Source organism: Gambusia affinis, linkage group LG16, assembly GCF_019740435.1.
Source record: "Gambusia affinis linkage group LG16, SWU_Gaff_1.0, whole genome shotgun sequence".
NCBI classification, from domain to species: domain Eukaryota; kingdom Metazoa; phylum Chordata; class Actinopteri; order Cyprinodontiformes; family Poeciliidae; genus Gambusia; species Gambusia affinis.
The window spans coordinates 14125969-14147125 of record NC_057883.1 but is presented as its reverse complement, the minus strand read 5'-3'; the positions used below and the strand labels follow the sequence as shown (position 1 = coordinate 14147125).

The 21157-nt window shown below is 39.1% G+C and overlaps 2 protein-coding genes across 4 annotated transcripts in view; both read left to right on the top strand.

Moving 5' to 3' along the window:
• The first annotated feature begins 205 nt into the window (after positions 1 to 205).
• On the top strand, positions 206 to 11928 carry maco1b (macoilin 1b). The gene is made up of 11 exons (XM_044141965.1): positions 206 to 492; positions 1462 to 1603; positions 3364 to 3490; positions 4314 to 4437; positions 5296 to 5474; positions 6870 to 7413; positions 8411 to 8569; positions 8747 to 8929; positions 9006 to 9126; positions 10420 to 10594; positions 10703 to 11928. Exons 1-11 carry the CDS (start codon positions 413 to 415, stop codon positions 10903 to 10905), a joined length of 2037 nt encoding a protein of 678 aa, XP_043997900.1. The 5' UTR covers positions 206 to 412; the 3' UTR covers positions 10906 to 11928.
• Positions 11929 to 14788: 2860 nt separating this feature from the next.
• Positions 14789 to 21157, top strand: part of ldlrap1b (low density lipoprotein receptor adaptor protein 1b) — a 32912-nt gene continuing 26543 nt past the window's right edge. For 2 of the 3 annotated variants that reach the window (XM_044141973.1, XM_044141974.1), the window contains exon 1: positions 14789 to 15287. In XM_044141973.1, coding sequence (XP_043997908.1) covers positions 15203 to 15287 — 85 coding nt within the window. In that variant the 5' untranslated portion in view covers positions 14789 to 15202. Of the gene's footprint in view, positions 15288 to 16007; positions 16119 to 21157 lie in introns of all 3 variants that reach the window. The other variant, XM_044141975.1, reaches the window with a different exon arrangement.

Here is a 21157-nt window from a genome sequence, read left to right as displayed (position 1 = left end):
TGTGATTGGCTGATTGTCGAGACCTTCCAAACGCAGTTTTCATGGCTTGCCACCGTTGTTTGTGACAGAAGAGAGCTGAGCGAGCTTCTTTGGTGAAACGTGATTGGCTAACAAGCCCGTCAGTTAAACAAGAAAGCCTCGGTGGAAATGCTGATTGGATGTCCGGTAAGTCTGTCAACGTCACGTATGTATAACACAGCGCGGTTTGTGCTTATTGAGCGTGCGCTAAGAGAAAAAGAGGAGGATCCCGAACTGAGTCCTTTATTTATTTCTTTGTGTTCAGCGGGGGGGAATAATAATAACAACAGCAACTCACACCACAGGCATTTTATCTATTATCATTGTCAGTATACGCAAGAAAACTGGATAAGATTACAGCTGTTACTCGAGGGCCGAAGCCAAGGGGAGGAGGATGAAGCGGCGCAATGCGGACTGCAGCAAACTAAGACGGCCGTTAAAACGGAACCGAATCGCCGAGGGGATATACGGCAGGTAACTTATACGGAATAAGTCTCCACCACGACTCTGGTGAGGTCTGGTCCCGGTAGAGTGAGCTACCTCGGCGGGACAGGCTGTTATTGAAGCTAGCTATAGTTTTTTCGCTGAACACCAGCTGGTAACATTAGCAGTTGAGCTAACTGAGCTGCTAGGCCCCGGTACAGCCTGTTTTGAGCCATGTCATTATGTTTATTTTTTTGTAGCTATGTAGATTGTCGTAACCAAACAGCTCAACCTAACGTTTTGAATGTTAAATTTTCAGCCCTTTGTGCTGTCAAATGCAGCTGCTTCCTGTTTAGCTACCTCAGAGGAGGGCTTTGTAGGTTTCTTGAGCTGTCCAAACTGAACCTGACAGGTTCCACCTCTCTGTGACTTCCTATATTTATACCTGATCAGTCAACAGCCGCTAGTTGAGCATCAAGGTCTGGAGATATGGAGCAGCCTTTAAATTATTCAGATGGTGCCCCATCATGAAACGGTAAAAGGCTTGCAAATCAGCTGCAATCATAGAAATAAATATGGTTTTTAGAAATGAAAAAGGCGAAAAAAATACAACATTAATGAGTTAGAACTACCCTCAAGAAGTCATCCTGTCATACCCTGATAATCGTTAGCAAGCTCCTAGAAAGTTTCATTAGTATGTCTGTATTTTATATATTATTTAACATAAGATGCTTGAACTAAGTGCATCTCTTAAATTATTCTGCCAGGCTTCATCCCATGCACGAGTCCGTGTGAATGTATTCATTCAAAGTAGTTATGTAAAGAGAATACGATTTGAAAGCGCATTAAAAGAAATATATGATGCCAAGTTTATGTACACAAGTAAAAAAAAAACATAAGGGAACTACAGTGTTTTAAGTGCCAAAGTCTAGGATTGCTATTAGCATTGTTCAAAATCATGTTGTGTGTTTTCAAGCTAAAATATGACTCTTCTGTTGTTGGTTTTTCTTTTTTTTTTAGTACCTTCCTGTACCTGAAGTTCCTGGTTGTGTGGGCTCTGGTCCTGCTGGCAGACTTTGTGCTTGAGTTCAGGTTTGAGTACCTCTGGCCGTTTTGGCTCTTCATGCGGAGTGTGTACGACTCCTTCAGATACCAGGGACTGGTGAGTTGTTCCGGATTAGGATTTGCAAATTTTTTTATTTTTATTTATTTTTTTATATAAAACTGAATGAAAAGCATGAACTCAACTTTGGTAAGGTCTCAGAAAATAAAATTTTCAAAGGATTTTGAGAAACGATAAGTAACTCTCACAACTAAGACACTAATGTGCAGATTAGTGTGTCAGCGTGGTGGATTAAAAACTGGATGTTTGGCAGATATAAAACAAGCATAAACATTTAGTATAGATGTTATAAATAGGCTCTGGGTCACTTTGTCCCTCTCCTCTTTTTGGAGCAAGAAAACAATAAATGTTTTAAAATCCATTTTAAACATAAATGGAGAGACCACAGTGTACCAGTTTGTGTTATTACCATTAGAGTCGTATAACCACATTTCCTTTCAATAGACTTTGAGTAAATTATAGAAAATTACTTTAAATTCTCAATCAAATTGGGTTCACAGCATCTCCCTGGCAGGTGGGTATTGACTCATAGCTATGATGAAACATTGTGGAGCAGATGGAGCCATTTTGAATCCGAAGAAATGGATTAAAGTTGACCAAATGGAAAAGAGGTTAAAGGAAAATAAGTAGCTTCAAAATGTTCTCTTGGGGTACAAAGTGATACATAAGCCGATAAAATACAAAACGGCAACAAAAAAAGATTGAGCAACGCCATGTAAATCCTTAAAAGCATCAATTAAAAGATTTCAGTTTCTTAATATTTATAAATGTCAATTCACAACAAATGCCATCTCAAGGCACTTTGCAAGACATATATATCTGATTTATATGCAGAAATATAAAGTTAAGTCAGCCCAGTGATATACACACATTCAAAGTATGCATTTGGGGAAACCCAGCTAGTTTTATCAAGTCATTGAATTTAAAGTAATTTTTCTTGTTGTATTTCTGCATCAACATCTTCTTGAGTTCCTTTTCTGGTGCTCAGGGGAATTTTAGATAGAGAATTAGTTGTACCAAAGGTTTATCCGAAAGAGTTTCACTTTCACCATGCACCCAGTTACATCTCAACAAACTTTTGTTATTGTTATTATTATGGATTTACTTGTAGAGAAATGGCCAAAAGTACACTTGGCGCAAGTTTGAGCTTTTATTTACTACAAAAATAAAATAAAGAAAAGCTGTTTGCCAAATGTGGTGTGCCAAATTTCTTGTCGTATGCTGTGGGTGGAAAAAAATGAACCACCACAATAAATTCCATAATCATTACTTTTAGCATCTTTTGATTGTGTTGCTGTAATTTCAATTAAATTCACTTAATCTCAAAAACATGTTTTTGTTTTTATAAATTTCATTCGCTGCCTTTTTCTGTCTGATGACAAAGCTTAGCTCTGACCAGGGCTGCACTTCTGTAGTCATGTTTATATATTCATAATGTGAATATATATATATATATATATAACAGAGTAGAGTTATAATAGTGCTACTCTGCCTTTGATGCATCAAAGCTCGTGTACAGCATGTTCTTATTAAAATGTTTTGCGTAGGCGTTTGTTTGTGTTGCCGTTTCTCAATATGATGCTAGACAGAGAACCAAATATATTATACTGTATTTACATAGGCTTCAATGGTTAACTAAATGGTCTCTTTCAGAGCTCTAACAATTAGTGAAATAATCTTTTCCACTTTTTTAGCCTTTTGTAAAACAATTAAATTATTCTCCTTTAGATCTGATAGTATGATTATAAATATTAAAAGGCTTTTGTCTGTTTTCTTATCACCCCTCCTTTCTGTCTCAGGCGTTTTCAGTATTCTTTGTTTGTGTGGCGTTTACCTCGGACATCATTTGCCTCCTCTTCATCCCAGTGCAATGGCTATTCTTTGCTGCCAGTACCTATGTGTGGGTGCAGTATGTTTGGCACACAGGTAAGTGTTCTCCATGTTTTGATTTTCTTAACATTTTCTAGTTTCAATGTTGGATTGGACCAAGGTGAAAATTCAAGAAATTCAGATATTTTTTCTGCCAGGTTTCTTCTGTCAATCAGGTCTTTTGGCAGAGACTTTCATTTCTTTTTAGCTGTAAAAATGAGGAAGACTATCGGTTCATTTATGAGATGTACTAAACATCCTTTTTGTCGTTTCCCATCAAAGTCTCATTTGAATACTTTCCAAAAAGAGAAGTGGGTATTGTTTCAAACCACTGCTCACTATTGTGTCTGCTTGCTTGCAAACAAGATTTATTTCACAAAAATTTGAATGGTGGGTATAAGCGAGCTACACTCTGCAGATTACCTGTCAGATTGATTTAGTGGCGTCTGCCTGAGTTGACCGAAGGCCAGGTGTCAGATTGAAATCCAAGAGCCTGTTGGTGGGAGGGACGCAGTGGTTCCCAGTTGCTTTCTGAACTCATCAGTGACATTCAGACTCTCAGCCTGTCATAGGAGTATAAATATCTTGTTGCACCCCACAGCTTGGTGTTGAATGTTTGAAGTGCAGTGCTGCTAAGAAACAATGGGTTGAGTCGACTTCAGGCCACACTAAATCCTTACTGATAATAGTGCAGTGATTGGAAGTCAGAAGACAAATTATAGATCCGTATTACAAAAATATTTACATAGGATTTTCACATAAAAAAAAACATAGGCTGTATTTAACAGGTTTATATTTTTATTTAAACAATTTTACCCATTTTTAATCCCTCAAGTTTAGAATGAGATTCTGACACTTGTGCTTTGTTTCCTTGATGCAGAGAGAGGTGTGTGTCTCCCGACTGTGTCTCTATGGATACTTTTTGTGTACATAGAGGCGGCCATCAGATTCAAAGACCTGAAAAATTTCCACGTGGACTTATGTCGTCCTTTCGCTGCACACTGGTGAGCGTCACTTCTGTTTTTAGCAACAGGAATTGTACCTTATGAGTTAAAAACTATGTTCTAATGCTGTCGTACTGCTGCTCTGGGCTTTTATTTTTGTATATACTAACTAATTATTATGTAGATTTTAATGGGCCATTTTGTTATACCTTTTTTGACCACAAATATGTAGTGTAGTATTTGTCAGCTTTTTTGGAAAAACAAAGTCTGGCTTGGTTTTTGGAAACCAATGAGTTCCTTATTTGTTTTCTTACTGTGAATTGACTTTTATACTATTGGTTTGTTGTAGAGATGTACTGATCCAATATTAATATCTTTATCGGTCCTAATATTGAAAACAATTCTAGATCGGGTATTGATAAAATGTGGTTGACCCATAAGGGTAGATCTATCCAGTCTAATTCTATGGTTTGTGCTTTATTATATATTTACAATTCCTAATTATATTTTCTGAACCATTTGAAAGAAGACTTGTTGCAGTCTATTTTTTTTTTCCATATTTGACCAAGGTAGTCCACCTATTTTTCTTTTGTTTGTTTGTTTTGAGATATTTTTTATAGCCTAATTCTGCTTTATACTTCTTCACAACTTTCTTCCTGACTTTTTTACTGTGTGCCTTGGTCTGCATAATTCTGTTTGTTTGCTGAAGTTCTCTTAACAAACCCCTGAAGATTTTTTTTTAATGAAAAAAAAGCTATTTCCTCTTCATTTCACAATTGCGTACCATTTTGTGTTGATTACGTTTTGTGGTTGCTTTATGACAACATCTTAAACCGTTCAAGTGATATGAATACTATTATGTGTTTTGAGTCATTATTGCTCTGAAGTCACAAAACTTCTCTGCATCCTTCTCTATAGCATTGGCTATCCCGTAGTCACCCTGGGCTTCGGCTTCAAGAGCTACGTCAGTTATAAAATGCGTCTCCGGAAGCAGAAGGAGGTGCAGAAGGAGAATGAGTTTTATATGCAACTTCTACAGCAGGCTCTGCCTCTGGAGCAACAGATGCTTCAAAGGCAAGAGCGAGAAGCAGAAGAAAGTAAGAGTCCGACATAAAGTTCTTTGTGTTGATAGGAGATTCCCAGATTCAGAAGTGTTGTTGATACATAAAAACAGATTTTCTTGGAATGTCGATACAGCATCGTTCTGGAGTCTGAATTAAGATATGAAATTTAATAGCTACCTGTTAGCTGCTCAGTTAACAGTTTGAACAGTTTAAACATGTTCAGAAGGAAGTAGTAATAAAATATGCCATAAAAAAGTATTTGTCCCTTTTGCAGATTTTTTTTTTTTTCAGTTCTTGCTTTTGCACTTAAATTTTTGAAATCAACAAGCAAATTTTGTCATCTAACAGCCTGAGGAAATTCAAAGAGCACTGGTTCAGTTTCACTAGCTATACCTGGGCCTGAATAAGGCCTCCCCTGGAAAATCAAGAGGTTATATAAATAGGGTCTGCCTGACAACATGAAGTAAGTTGAGCAACACCTCAGTCAGGAACAGATGAGAACTGCATTTTACAAAAATGTTTTGATTAAATCAATGAACACAAGCCTCCCTCAGAACTTCTTCCTGCCTTCAGCTGATAATAAAGCTCATTAAGCTGATGTAGAGTGTTACACATAATCTGTGTATCAGACAGTCGCCTTTATAAGGGTTAAGCATGCAGTGCTTTCCAATGCCTTGTTTTGAAGGGTCACCATTCCCTCAGGATTAACTCCAGTGAGCTTTCTAAACTGTTCTGTTTTTGTTATGGCAAGGAGTGGCGTTTGTCAGTAGTCATCTGATCCCACAGACACTCTGTAATCGCCATAGCGCCACAGCGCTGGTTTGCCTTTGCGTGAATCAGTGCGTTTACTTTGCTTAACAATTCAGGGCCGATATGGTTTTAGCAAATATTGTGCAGCTCCTTTGTAGATACACAGAGCAAATATTTTCACAAAGGTCCAGGCTGGTTTGGATAGCTTTTACTCCCTTTATGAATTTAAGTTCCTTGATTGTCAATTGCATGTTGCGCTCCTTGATATCAAAGTTTGTTTAATGTTCTGAAACATATCAATATAAACAGAAGTTTTCTGTGAGGGTTTTTTTCCCCCCATAGCAATGTGCATGTTAATACCTGAAGCATCGGCCTTCCTTTTCTATTCAAAACCTGTGGTTGCATGTGCACCTGCTGCACAGTTTAAGCAAACACTGTGCACATACTGAACATGAAAGTGCTAATTTAATTAAATCAGACAGATAAATAAAGGACAATGATGTGATTCATACAAAACTGGAAATTTGTGTAACACTTTTCACTGATCTGGGTTATTTAAGATGCAAGAGGCCTGCATCTTTTTTGAAGAAAACCAACATAAATGATAAATGCAAATATGAATATTGTCAAATATTTAATATTTATGTTCTTGTCTTTTCCTGTTTTGTGAAACAACAGCAGCTAAAGGAATATCTGAAGTGGACACACCTCAAGTGTCACAGAATGGCACCCCAGCCAATAAAAAGACATCTGTGCCATTACCGGAACTGGAGTATAAAGAAAAAGGGAAAGAAGGAAGGAGCAGCGGGGATACGAAAAAGCAACACAACAGCATCCTGCCGTCATCGGTGGACTCTAAACTGCAGGAGGTGGAGTACATGGAGAAACATATAAACAACAAGAGACTGACCACAGAGCTGGGCAGCACAGAGAACCTGTTGCTTAAAGAGGACAACAATTCCTCCTGTTCATCTTCATCGTCAAACTCCTCCAAAAATTACAAAAATACTAACACCAACTCCGTAATGCTCAATTCCCTGCCGTGTGGCCACAGCGCCACCAACGGCAGCTTGCCCACCTCAGCACAGCCGTCTTCCACAGGGAAGAACGAGAAGAAGCACAAGTTAACGGTCGGGAAAGGAACGTCGGGCGGTTCCCACAGGGACCCCACCGACAACTGCATCCCCAACAACGAGCTGAAGAAGCCAGAAGCACTTGTTAGGTATGAAGCGCTTCCACGCACTAACAGTTTATAGCTCTATGCTATTTGTAATGTTTGCCGTCTTTAGTACAATATTGGCTTTGAGCTTCAGACAAATAGATGTTCAGCCTGGCCTTTCCTTTAGTGCAGTCCACTTTTAAATAAATCCCATTTTTTGATTATTAGTGTTTAATATTGTTGGAGCAGAGAACTGAATGCAACTTTTAATGGTTTAGTTAAATTTCTTGGAAAAGAAAAGTATTAGACCTTCCATAGATTAGAATGAGCCAGTTTCTCCTTTATTTCTTCTAATTGAAGACCAGAAATTTTATTTTTTCCCCAATTTATATTTTACTAAGACTAGAAAAAAAAAAAATCTCCACCACCTTCACTCAAAACACATCAACCTACACCGTGAACCTTGATTCACTGGCTCAACATAAGCGTTGATGTATTGATGCCAATAATATTGCAGTTCTTTTATTTTCTGAAGTAACCTGCTGCTTGGTGTGTCTCCGTTCTTTAATGCCATCTAGGATGGGATGGTTGTAGATACGTAGGCTGCATCTGGATAACAGCTGACGGACAGCAGATAAAATTAAATACCGAAAAAATGTTTGGTTTTTAAGACTGTCCTGTTTACTGCCCTATTTCCAAAATCTTCCATATCCTCAATATCTGTGGTTTTGCAGATTTCATCTTTAAAGAGAGATGTAAAAATATCTGCAGGATATTTACAGTTCACTTTTTCACTAAACCTTAGACAGATCTGCAAAAAAATAAAATCACAAATTCAAAATTTTGACATGTTATCAAATGAAACTTGGCGGCAAACTTCTGACATTTATGAGAATTTTCATAGTTTAAGAATAATGCTGTAGGCTTGGTATTTCTGTTTCTCTGATTTCCTGTTCTAGAACATCAACTCCTCTGGAGGAAAGATGTTTACCAAAAAAAAAAAAAAAATGTTTCCTACAAATAAGCATGTCCTCTGTTTTCACCCCCCCACCTGGCACAGACTGGAGCAGGACATTAAAAAGCTGAAGGCTGACCTGCAGGCCAGCCGGCAGGTTGAGCAGGACCTCCGCAGCCAGATTGGCTCGCTGGGCACCGCTGAGCGCTCCATACGCACCGAGCTGGGCCAGTTGCGACAGGAAAACGAGCTGCTGCAGAACAAGTAAGTTGCACAACTCTCTGGGAAATCTGTGTACAGTTAGGGTAGCAAGGCCTAAAAAAAAAGTTAGGAAACATTGTTCTTAAATCGCAGGAATGTTTTGTGGACAATGGGTATTTTATGTCAAGTTGCCAAATGTGTTCTGTGTTTGTTTTTTTTTGTTTTTTTTCAATGTGCTAGGCTTCACAATGCTGTGCAGGCGAAACAAAAGGACAAACAAACAGTCGGCCAATTAGAGAAGAGGCTCAAAGTAGAACAGGAGGCCCGAGCTGCGGCAGAGAAGCAGCTCACAGAAGAAAAGAAGAGAAAGAAATTAGAGGAGGCCACAGCGGCCAGAGCTGTAGCGCTAGCAGCAGCATCTCGGTATGTTGCAATCTCGCTTTCTCCTCCAGTGTTTATCCCTGAGATTCACTACATTGTTTTCTGGTTCTTTTTCCAGAGGGGAGTGCACAGACACGCTGCGGCGGCGAATCTCTGAATTAGAAGCAGAGGGTAAAAAATTAACAATGGACATCAAGCTGAAAGAGGAGCAGATTCGGGATCTTGAATTAAAAGTTCAGGTAGGCATCACTCAGTGCCAAGAGGTAGCAGGAAATTCAGTTTCCATGTTTAGTGTCTTCAGTATAATCAGCTCTGGCAGTTCTGAGTTGTTGCATTATCCTGTTTGATTACAGGAAGCCAGAATTCGTCTGTATAAAAGTGCTGGTTTTTAGTTCTTCTTTCTGCATTTTCATCAGCTTACAGTATCAATAGAAACAAAGTCCAAAATAGAAAATGTTGAAATTACCATTATTTTATATATTTAGAAAACAATGCAAGAGCCTTTAATCTTCTCTCTTTTATTTGTATTATTCTATGCAAAATAAGCAGTCTAGAAATCCTTGTGAGAAATTACTTCAACTCACTTCAGATATAATTTGTCATCTTTAAAGCAAGATTTTATGGCCAGCTTTTCTATTTGTTTTAAATTGTTGTCAAATCAAGATAAAAATCTACGTTCACACATGTACCAACTATTGTGCTGCATCACCAAAATCCACTGCAGTCTATACCATCACCATCTTTCCAGTCAACACCACAGAGAAGTAAGAAAAATCCTGTTGTTTTAGGAGCAAGACAGAGAGAATGTGTTTGGATGAGCTTCAGCTAATATGAGATCAGATTGTATGCTTAGTCACTAGTCTGGGAAAACACCGAACTGGTTCAGGCAGAAAACCGTGATGAATTATTTGGTGGAAAAGCACAAAAACCAAACAGGCATATAAACAGACATCTAGCAGGTTAAGTTCTGAAGACTTTCACTGTCATAGTTACCGTTTGTTTTAACCTTGCATTAGCTCCAACCTCTATCGTGGCTTTAGAGTCAGTAGTGTGAAACCGGCTCAAACGTGTGCAGTTAGTTTCTCTCATTTCCAGTTCTCACGCCCCCCCTTCCCTGCCACACACCTGGATTGTATCTGTGGGTGATTAACAGCCTTCTGCAGTACTTGATGGTCATGCAATCATTTGAATCAGCTGTTCTGGAACAGAGACGCATCTAAAACATGCAGAGCAGGAGGACCTGAGGACTGGACTTGAGAAGGACTGAATTAAACCCTTTACAGTTTGAATGCTCCAAAATCTTAGAAATATGTCAAAAACTGCAAACTGGTCATATTCATTTCTGCTGAATTCTGTTGTGATGTATTCCTTTTTAAAAACAGCAAATTTTCTGAAGTCCTGCTCTTGTTTTTATTATCAGTTTACCTCTGTTTGTGAAAACGAATACTCCACTGGATACATTAATATTTCTTTCCACAAAGTATCTTAGGCTGATTGTCTGACCTTGTGTGCATAACTTGTTTATATTCCAGGAACTTCATAAATATAAGGAAAACGAAAAAGACACAGAGGTGCTGATGTCAGCGCTGTCGGCCATGCAGGACAAAACTCAGCACCTTGAAAACAGCCTGAGCGCAGAGACCAGGATCAAACTGGACCTCTTCTCTGCACTTGGAGATGCCAAGAGACAGCTGGAAATTGCACAAGGTGCGCAAAATATTTCCCAATATGTTGCCGTTAATAAACCTTTGATATATTGTTTTTTAACTGAAGTAAATGAAGCGGGTTTTTGGTTGTTTTTTTTGTTTTTTTTAGGTCAGATCCTTCAGAAGGATCAAGAGATCAAAGACCTGAAGCAGAAGATAGCAGAAGTCATGGCCGTCATGCCCAGCATCTCTTACACGGCCGACACCAGCAGCATGACCCCTGTGACCCCCCACTACTCCTCAAAGTTCATGGACACCAGTCCCTCCTGCCTGGACCCCAACGCTTCTGTTTACCAGCCCCTCAAAAAGTGAACGCCTTTTCTCTTCTGTTCCGTTCTGCTCCTCCCTTCCCTCCATCCATCCTCTCTACACTTTTACTGCTCCTGCAGGCCCCGTCATGTGGCGGCTGAGAACTCAAGTTTTCTTCTGTTCTCTCTTTTTGCCAGGTCAGAAGGATGTTGTATTGTGTGACTGTGTTTGTTGTAGTTAAAACAAAAGACAAAAAAAAAAATAAAAATACCCAGAACCACCTAAAAACTGACATCCCCGGGAAAATTAGGAAGCCCCGATTGTTTTTATTTAAATGTCTAGTGAAACCTCACAGATTCAGGTGCGTATCTTCATCTCAAGGGTGCAGCTCCTCCGTCACTGCAGCCTTTTACCAGCTCTCGGGGAGAGGCAGATGAGTTTCTTTTGCTTCATTCTTCTGTGACTCATAGCTCCATGTATTTTGCACTTGGTTTTTGCACCAGTGGTTCAACCAGAGGAATGTATTTCCCTGATGGAGCGACGTATTCTCTAATTGCAAAACCAGACACAGTTGTTTTCTTGCACCGTACTAGTTTTCTTTAAAAGCTAATGGCTAAAAAGACATGCAGGCAAAGTTTGAAATAAATTGCAGATTGAGTTGTATCAGAACCTGACGTTTATGAGATACTTGCAGTATGATTAAGAATGCAATGGTTTCCCAGTACTTACTCAAAAACTTTGCGTGTATAAAAGGATGCAAGTGGTTTTTATTAGGAAAGAAAAGCAACAAATCTACCATTCAAGTTTTCTCCCTCAAAAATCTTTCCATAGGGGTGAATTTGAAAACCTCAGTATTCACTCAGAGTGTTGGTTGGCTCACGCTTACTTGTATGATGACTTCACAGTGTTCTGGGTGAAGTCATCGAGGTGAGGACAAAGCACGACTCAAACAGCTCTTAAAATAGTTGTGACATATTTAACAAGCTGGAAATGTTCCTCTTAGCATAGTCAGCGGGAGGAAATTCTATTAACTGGTTTTGAAGAACTGTTGTTCTTTAACCAGATTCATCAGTAATTAAATGAAAAGGAAAGCACCACAGCTCATTTGTGCTGCCTGAAACCCCAAATCCTTCAGTCTTACACTTTAACATCCACAGTGACGGACAGGAAATGTAATTGCACTGCAGACTTCCTGTTTTCTTAAATGGGTTCCAAAACTGTATTGCAAATACATTTGCGTTCCTTTATTTATCAATATCCAGTTAAATACCACTCAGTGAAATCTACACCAGGCAGAGGATTTGGTCACCTGTTCTGTTGTGATCTCTGTTGTCAAATTGAAATACTGTTTCTTTTTAGCGAGCTTTGGGTAACCACCTTGCTCCCATTTCTGGTATTCTTCGAGAAGTATGCTCGAGTCTGACGTGGTTTCACCATCGCCTGAAATGATGATTATCACACACACACACGGTTTTGTTCACCTACTGTATACGGAGAAGCATTTGCTACCTTGTTATCCCACTCAGACTGCAGTTGTCGGCTTCTTGAAAATGTTGTGAAAATTACAGTTTAGTCAGTTGTTCCGTCAACTGATGGGTGAACGTAAACAGAAGTTTTGTTTTATTTGTGTTTTGTTTTCTATGCCCACAGTCACAGTTAAGTTCTCTCCTACGTCTGACCTTGGCTGCGCTCTCGCTCTGAGGTTTACAGGAAATAAAAAAAAATTTCTTGAAAACTTATGTACCTGTTGGTTTTGTTTAACTCATTTTGCTGAACATTTTGTAAGGCATTATGGAATGAATAAATGGCAAGATTACAACTAATTTCTTACATATATATATTTATAGATGTGTATTTTTTTTTTCTCTGCAGATTTCTTCCCTTTGCTTTTATGTGTAACAAATTAACAATTTTTCTTAATTAACTCGATATTTGATTCTACGGTGCAAGATGTTCTTTTCACCACTAGGAGGCAGTGAAAATCAAAACAGATTAACTGTCCACACAGGATCTTGTTAACTCTGACTAGACCAATTATTCTTTTTTAAAGATCATAAAATCCCATTTAGCTGTGACAAAAGGAATAAAATCTTCGTGAGTGCGACTGAGCACAATTATTTAGTGCATTGTGACTTCAGCAGTGACAGGTTTGGTGCAGATGAGGGCCTTGGAGAACATGAATATGTTTTTCTTTTAACCTCCTGGTCCTGCATTTTTTTTTTACATTTCATATTTAGATTTTGAGCGTTTGATTTTATACTGAGATATGTTATGAAAAGACATTTATTACTGAGATTTTGATGTAAGTGATAATACCTTCAGCACATATTTTTTTCCCTTTCAGGAAGATAAGGAGCCTCTTTCCTAATAAGAACAATGCATGAAAGAAGCCCTCTGCTCAGCATTCTGCCATGTTCCAGCCATGCTGAAGCACACCTGACAAACCGGCGCAGCGAGAAAACTGAGGAAGAAATTCCTCATTCCTTCTCTCTTATTCATGAGGGAAGGAATGAATAAGAGTCAAATGTGAAGCATTTGACTAGGTTTCTGCTGGTGATTTGTGATACTTTGTTACAAATCTATTAACAAAATTTGAAACAATTGAAGGAATTGAAGAACTGTTGTTCTTTAACAATTCCTATAAACTAAATATTAGTTTATAGGAATTATCAGAAAATCAAGAAGGTCGGGTAAATCTGTGCATTAGTACTAACATGTTTTCAGCTGAAACTCACATAGGTGTGTAAAGGGAAGAATTGGAGATATTGCAAGTTGGTAAACCTGTTCACGTACACCTCTATAATTTTTTACCCCAGGCTGTTGCTCTAAAATTCAAGGCATAATTTTCCACACTTCACTCGTCTCCACAGCCGGCTGAAAAGCAGCAGCAGCACTTCACAAAAACTCTACATGACCAAACAGAATAACTAGCTCTTTAAACTGCTTTGGATCCTCACGGTTTTAGATCTGATTATATTAGACGGGAAAGCAAGAAAGGTCACTTCTTGCCAAGATCCAATCTGTTGTTATCCATAATGTTGCATAATGTGTCCTCAGGAATGTTTTAACTCCCTGAACTTATGTCTCTGAGCTTGTCATCTGATGTGAAGTCTGGTTTAGCTAATTTTTTTATTTATTAATTTTTTTTTTTTTACAAGCCCTTCCCCTGAGTGGTTTTTGTTAAAAGGTTAATGATGTGAGCTCAGAGTAATGCAGTATAGTAGATTGGTATCAACTAAAGTATTTTTGGTAAGAAATCCAAGATGGCATGAGTAACGATTTTATCAGAGGAAAATCCAACAGAATGGAAACATTTCTAAATACATATAAGGTATAACTATAAATGTGCGTCTTTAGCTTATTTTGATTTGAAGTCAAGGAGAATTTATACTTAGTGGTTTCACGGCATTTGGAAGTTGAGTAATATATAGTCATTTCTGTAAACATTTACTGTTAGCCCTACTCAAGGAAGTGTGAAATGACATTTGTTCAAAGATGTGGTGGCCAGATTGTCCCCCCTGTACTGTAAATGCCATTTTAAGAGAATGTTTATACATCAGATGCATCTCATAAGAAAAATGGCATCATATTAATTTATCTTTTCCCTACAATGAAAATACAAAAATTATAATACCCCAATACATTGCAGATGAAATCTTCAAAGCTCCGTACAGTTGTATCGACATGTTCTGGAGTTGCACAAAGAATCTTAACAGAAAATTTGTGGCAGAAGGTTGGCAAGAAAGCTTTCTACCTTATAGACCAGTAGTTCATTGCAATATCATCAAACATACCAGCAGTGCACACATCCAAAAGTCTTGCCTACCATATTATAGCACAAAAATGTAGTGATCCCACCCAGCTCTTCTTCCCTGCTTCTCACCGCACCTACCAGCTTCACCTTAGATTTCAAATCCACCTGCGGAGGTGAGGCAACTACATTTATGAGGTATCCGGTGACGTCTCTAGGACCTGAGGAAACCAACCTGTTTGGCTCATTTGTCTCAGGAGACACTGTGTGGGAGCAGAACCGTGCCGAAGCCTTCGCAGCGAGTCATAGCTACAGTCACACCGCGACTACCGCTTCTGCCGCTGCCGCTACAACCGCTTGCGTAACACCACATAGCGGGCGTAGCTCGCGCACGTTATCCGGCTAATTTGCATACATAACACCGCCCAGGGGACGAGCATGATAATCTACCGTCGAGTGAAGCCGAGCTGAGCGAAGTGGAGAAGAAACAGCCGAATATTGATATTTTAAAAAGTTTGGACGTGTGAGTGGCTTTTAAAATTAAGGGAGGAGAGCCGATAAGACGGACACGCGCTCGGTGGGCTCTTCGCCCCACTTGTGTTTTAAGACATGGACGCTTTGAAATCCGCTGGAAGGGCAATTATACGGAGCCCGAGCATTGCTAAACAGTCGTGGGGAGCAGGCAGACATAAAAGTAAGTGTTACTCAACGTGTTACAATGATTTGTACATTAGTGTTAGCTGGCGCCGCAACCATGCTAGGATGTGTTTTCTCTCACAACTTCAGTTGTCGGCTTTAAAATGTTTCACAGCGCGAAGGGGAGGCGTGTGAGTTAAAAGCCCAGCAGAGAAGAGATACACTTCAGGAAACATGAACTTGACACTTAATGGCAAAGCTGACTCGTTTTATAGCTTCTCTCTGAACTCCACAAGTCGCCTGTAACCCCAGATGGGGTTGAGGGAAGCACCAAAGTCCTACAGTTTTCCCGTCACGTCAGGTTCCACAACCTGCCGTGGTTGGTAGTGTTTAACAGGGGCTCAGCGGAGAGATCCAGCCTCCCGTGATTCAGACTTGTGAGCCACACCGAGAGAAATGTGCTCGCCTTCGTGGCAGCCCTGTTGCTATGGAGATACTCGATGTGAAACAAAAAACACGAGGCTACCAGAAGGACTGGTGGTGAATTCTTCAAATTAAGAAAATTTCTGACCCGTTTATGGTCGACTGAACCATCAGGGTTTTCTCCTGTGGTATATTTGACTTGAACCTTTCTAAATACTGGCGTGGGGTTTCACACACACCCTGGTCTCATTTGTTTATCTCCACAAAGGGGGGATGCCCACTGCCAGTGTTTCACTGTCCCTCTCATCTTCTAATTCCTAGACAAAAGAGCAATTTGCTGCTTGGTGTGTTGCAGAGCGCAGCTGATGCTTTGTTTTGGTCCAGGAGAGAGAGGCGTGCAAGTACTGGGATCTCATCCTGATCTGGAAGTGTGTGCCATGACTCTGCATCCTGTCAGCAGCTAAAGGTGTTGACATTTAAGCCGACTGTGTCAATCATTTATATCACACATTAATCTGATGTTCATGGTCCTGCCCTTTAATCAATGAGCTCTCCATCTTCCTTTTTTTCCTTCTTTATGACTGTTGCAATGTACTTACAGGCTCCACTATGTTGTAAATTAACGACTGCCAGTCTCAGCTTGTTGTCAGATTCCTGAAGTGGATCCTGACTTCTGCATGCGACCCAGTGATTTAGGATTTATTTCCATGCCCTCTGCTTTAGATTGCATTATTTTAAAGATGCAGCAATTCTAAGTCTAAAGCAGAAGCAAGGAAAGCTTAATTCTGATGCCTCAGTCAAGCTTGTTGCTTTTTTGGCATCTTTACTTTTTCCAAGTGTCCCTGCTGAAGAGTAGAATACACACAGCATGATGCTGCCACTGTTACTTTTATGACAGAATAACTGATATTGATACACTATCCTTTTTTAAAATCCCACAGTCTTGTCACATGCTCAAACAACACATGACCTTATCCCCTTCCCAAAACACAAACACATATCTAGATGGAAATAAACACTTTAATATTGACCCAGTTCTTCTTATTAGATCGGTAGCAATATGTTAAAAACTGACCACATTTTAATACAGATAAGCCACGCTTATTACATTTTCCTGATTGTTAGCAATGCTTAGAAAAACGGTCATTACAATTTTTCCTCACCATTCAAAGTAAGACTGGTAGTTTGTTTTTCTTTCTTTTGGCTCTTTGGATTTGTCTCCTGTTTAAGACTATTTACTGAACTGACATAGAATAATTATCCTTTTTTATATGTGGGTAAATGACTGAGTGTCATTAGTATTATTTTTAGATTATAGTTGTGTCTAACTTTCCAGTGGTGGTAGGCAGAAATCTCTGTTTACATGGAAGAGAACCAATATTTTCACTCTTTCCAAGTCACACAGTGGTATTTTTGGCGATGTCAATGTTGAAGCAGCAACTTATCAGTGCACATTTTTGGTCTAACCTTGTTAACAAACCTTGCTGTTTCCAGAGATCAAAGTTGCAACTAACTTAGATTTTTTTCAGTACTCAGACGGCATCACCAGTGCATTACGTTGGGTTTGTGTTAAATAATAATATATTATATATAATAATATATATATATACTGACGGTTGTCCTCTGAAAAGATTCTCCCACCTGAGGAGAATCTCTACATCTCCTCCATTTTATCCATGAGCCTTTTGGTAACTTCTTTCTGTGATCTTTAATATATCAGGAGCATGAATAAAAAGGAAAAATACATCTTTCTTTGTGTTTCATGTTTGTTATGTATTTTCCATTAGAACCTGTTTGGCCCTGGAGTGTGGGCAGTCATTTCTGTGTCCCTTGTACAAAGTCACCCAGTGTGGGTGATGGGCGGTGGGGGGTTATCTGACATGTTGTAATGGAGATTGCTTCCTGCAGGATTCCTTTATGATGTAGTAAAATCCCTACTGATTTACAGCACCGTTGTGTTACTGTGTGTCAGTGTGCTGCTGCCTGCGTGGGTGTGTGCGTGTGTGTGTGTGTGGAGTCTGCGATGGTGTCATGTGGAGATGGGGCGGCACAATCCTGCTTTGTCACTGTTTTTTCTGAAGGGCAGTTTTAATCCAGTGAGGGGGAAAATGGATGTTTGGCTTTTTCTGGTTCGAGCTGACACAGCTGCCAAAACATAACACTCCACAATGTCATAATAGTTATTTTAGTGCATTTATAATAAGAGCCAGGGTACTCAGTTGTAATTATATGAGGCAAGCAGCTAATCTCTGTGTCGTGTTGAATTTGGCTTGTGGAGTCCTTGAAGGTTTGTTTCTTTTAAATGTGATCCAAAAGGAAGAAACCCTTTAAAAAAAAAAGTAATATCTAAAGTAATAGTAAGAGCGTCTTTGATGTGCTCTGCATTTACACATTCTTTCCTCCAGTAAACTTGGCAGAGAGCAGACTGGTTCACCAGATCTCTTTCATGGTGAGAAATAATTGATGTAATCTTCTTTAGCCATATGTTGAGGCATATGCTCACCGAGTTTATCGGCTTCAGTGTCAGGAGATCCTGGTCAGTAGAAGGAATTAAAACAGTGGAGAACAAAACAAAACAGTCTTAAATTCATCCATCCAAAATCAGGCCTTAGAAAAATTTAAACTCATTAACAATAGTAAGTTGGCCTTATGTCAATCACAGGTCGTAAATTTTGTCATGGAGGTACTATTTAATGTCGTATGTAGGTTTTTATTCTTGTGGAACTTTTCTGTCAGACAAATGTTTGACTCATACCTAGCTAATGTACTGCTATATTAGCTAACTGGTTATGTAGCTAGCTTTTTTTTTTTTTTTGCATCAATCTTAAATTATATCATCTTCATCTTCGCCATTGGCTCCACTGCCAACCCGCACAATTCAGCATTCATTCTGGGCTAAAAAGCTTAACCATTAACACTATAAAAATGCAATTTTCTTTTGTACATTTCTGCTGTGTTATTGGTCTTAAATTTCTCTGTTAATGGTCTTAGGAAGTTTTACATTTGTGTTGGTGAAACTTGCAGAAACCCTGACTGCTATTACTAATAATGTTGTGAATGCATCCTGGAAGTGGTCATAGTGTTGGTGACTTATTGTAATGCAGATTTATACATCCTTCCATTAGAGGTGTTCAAAGCAAAAAGGTTAAACTGTATATTTCCTGCAGAGTCCGTCGTCATTTTAAGATTGTGGTGTTCTGGGTGTTTTTGTTCAACAAACTGGTTCTATCCTGAGGTTGTTTCTATTAAAGTAGCACCCATTCCTCTGCCCAAACCTTGATCAGAATAATTTAGGTGAAACCCTCTCTATAGTAGTCTAGAAGTTGGAGGAAATCCCAGACTTATATATTTAACTAATCTTGTATACGAGGCTCATGAGATTCAGAGATTTTTGTTTTTCTGTAAGATTTTTCTTCCTTTCCTTAATCTGTAAGTTTTTTTGGCTGGCAGAAGTTGTGTAAAGATGCACACAAGCATGAATGAGCAGATAAGTAGACGAACATATGGTAGATCTGGGCTCCTTCCTGTCAACTGGTTAATCCAAGATGTTCCCAAATAATTCTGCAATAAATTAACTATGTGTATGGGTGCTTTCCCACATATTTTATACACTGACCCGAAATATTTGTTTGCTAGGAAGCTCATTCTTAATCTCATCAAACCAAAGAACATCGTTGATGCAGTTGTGTTCGTGGTGAACTTTGCTTTTTTTTAAATTTTTTAAAAAAAAGTTTTTCACTTTTTCTTCAGACAGATGCAGTATATTTTCAAACCCTGGAAGACTCATTGACATGTCACACCAAACCTTAAATCTCTGCAGTGGCTCCCAGTTTGGAAAAGTGTAAACCATAAAATCTGGTTGACGGTCTATAAAACCCTGAGCGGTTTCTGGTCTGAAAGTGTGAGAATTGCTGGTAGGTATGAACCAATAGAGCCCTCAGGTCTACAAAGACTTCTTTACTTTGTGTTCCCAGGGTCGGAAGCACACAAGAAGAGGCAGCATTTAGCTTCTGTGTGTCTCTTGTGTCGCCTGTGATGGAAATACGAGAACTGGAGATTTCATTCTGGAAAATTATGGTGACATAAATATGAAATCTTATGACCTCTGGTACCAGAAACAATTTGCTTAGGAGTCCCAGAGCATCATCAATAGTTTCATATCTATTCCTGTTGCTAAAGGTGTATCGCTATGTCAGGATATTTAAGGTGACTTTCTATCAGCTGTTCTTGGAATCTTAGCTTACAATATAACAATGACGTGAAATGCCAGTTGGCTAACAGAGTGATCTGATGTCAATCGACTGATGATTCCAACTCTGCCTGCAGCCTATTGATTATTAACGGCCCTGAGATGGCTGTCCTATTCTGGTCAGTGTTGAATGACTCTAATTATCACTTCATTTTCCACCAGTTCTTCCAGCCTCCCATAGATTGTATTGGGAAAATGCAGACTGCAGAAAACCCAGGCCGGTTAATGTTTGTTTTAAAAATAAGATCTGTTTCCTGTCCTTGTTTAGAGAATGCATTCTGATTTTGTGCTTCATCAGAGTCATCACAGCCCAGCCCCTCCTGTTTGGCAGGCCTGCCAACGGAGCGTGTTGAGGATCAGTTTCATAACCCAGATTCTTGTTGGGAGTACATTCTGAACTCAGCTGGTCATGAGCCCTAATCCCCCGACTGCTATGACCAGTCATGTTCTTCTCTCCCTCCACTCACTTTCCTTCTTTGAGTTGATTTATCCGATACTGAAAGACACATGTCTTGGTGACTTATCCTCTACTAAATCCCTTCCTTCACCCCTCTGAAATTAATTTGAAGGGTCTTCAAATTAAATCTCAACTGCTGCAACGCATCCTCCTTTTATCTTTGGGTCAATATAACGTTGATATTTAGGACAGGATGTGTCTTCTGTTATAAAGATGGAAGCTGATGCATATTAAAGCCATGCGTAGGGGAACATCCAATAACATGCAAAACACTTTCCACATAAATTAAAGTTATGGATCTTATTTAGCATCAGGCTGAGGAGCCAAACTTTCTCTTTAGACAAGAACTTTTTCTCTTCATACACAAAGCATCTAACTTTCTTTCAAAGCTTTGATTCTCTTTGGTGCTGAAAGGATGTGGATATCTCTCCTGTTATGCTAAAGGCGAGTATTGGTGCATTCCTTCAGGCATCGTCTCTCCTTTCTAAATTAGTCCAAAGGGTGCTGAAAGGAATCTAATTCTTAAACAGGCTTTCTCCTTATTGGTTTAAGTTCATATCACCTCAAGCATTGCTGTTGAGGGCCCAAATAGGCCAAGATAAAAAAGAAATGAAGTTTAACAAGAAATAACTGGAATATATGAATTATTCAGACACTTCTTGTCTCGTTGCATGGACACAGCTTGATAGAGTTGACGTTTGGGATCATCGTCTGCACTGTTTTCAGAACTTACCTGAAAAATGCATAGTTTGTCTTTAATTTTTTTCTCCATCACTGTTGTAAGGAATGAAACAATCCC

Excerpts from the sequence above, each read along its gene's own strand:
- maco1b (XM_044141965.1), top strand. The coding sequence starts at position 413 with ATGAAGCGGCGCAATGCGGACTGCAGCAAACTAAGACGGCCGTTAAAA. Across the intron at positions 3,491-4,313 it reads GCAGTATGTTTGGCACACAG|AGAGAGGTGTGTGTCTCCCG; the intron begins GTAAGTGTTCTC and ends TCCTTGATGCAG. Across the intron at positions 5,475-6,869 it reads AGAGCGAGAAGCAGAAGAAA|CAGCTAAAGGAATATCTGAA; the intron begins GTAAGAGTCCGA and ends GTGAAACAACAG.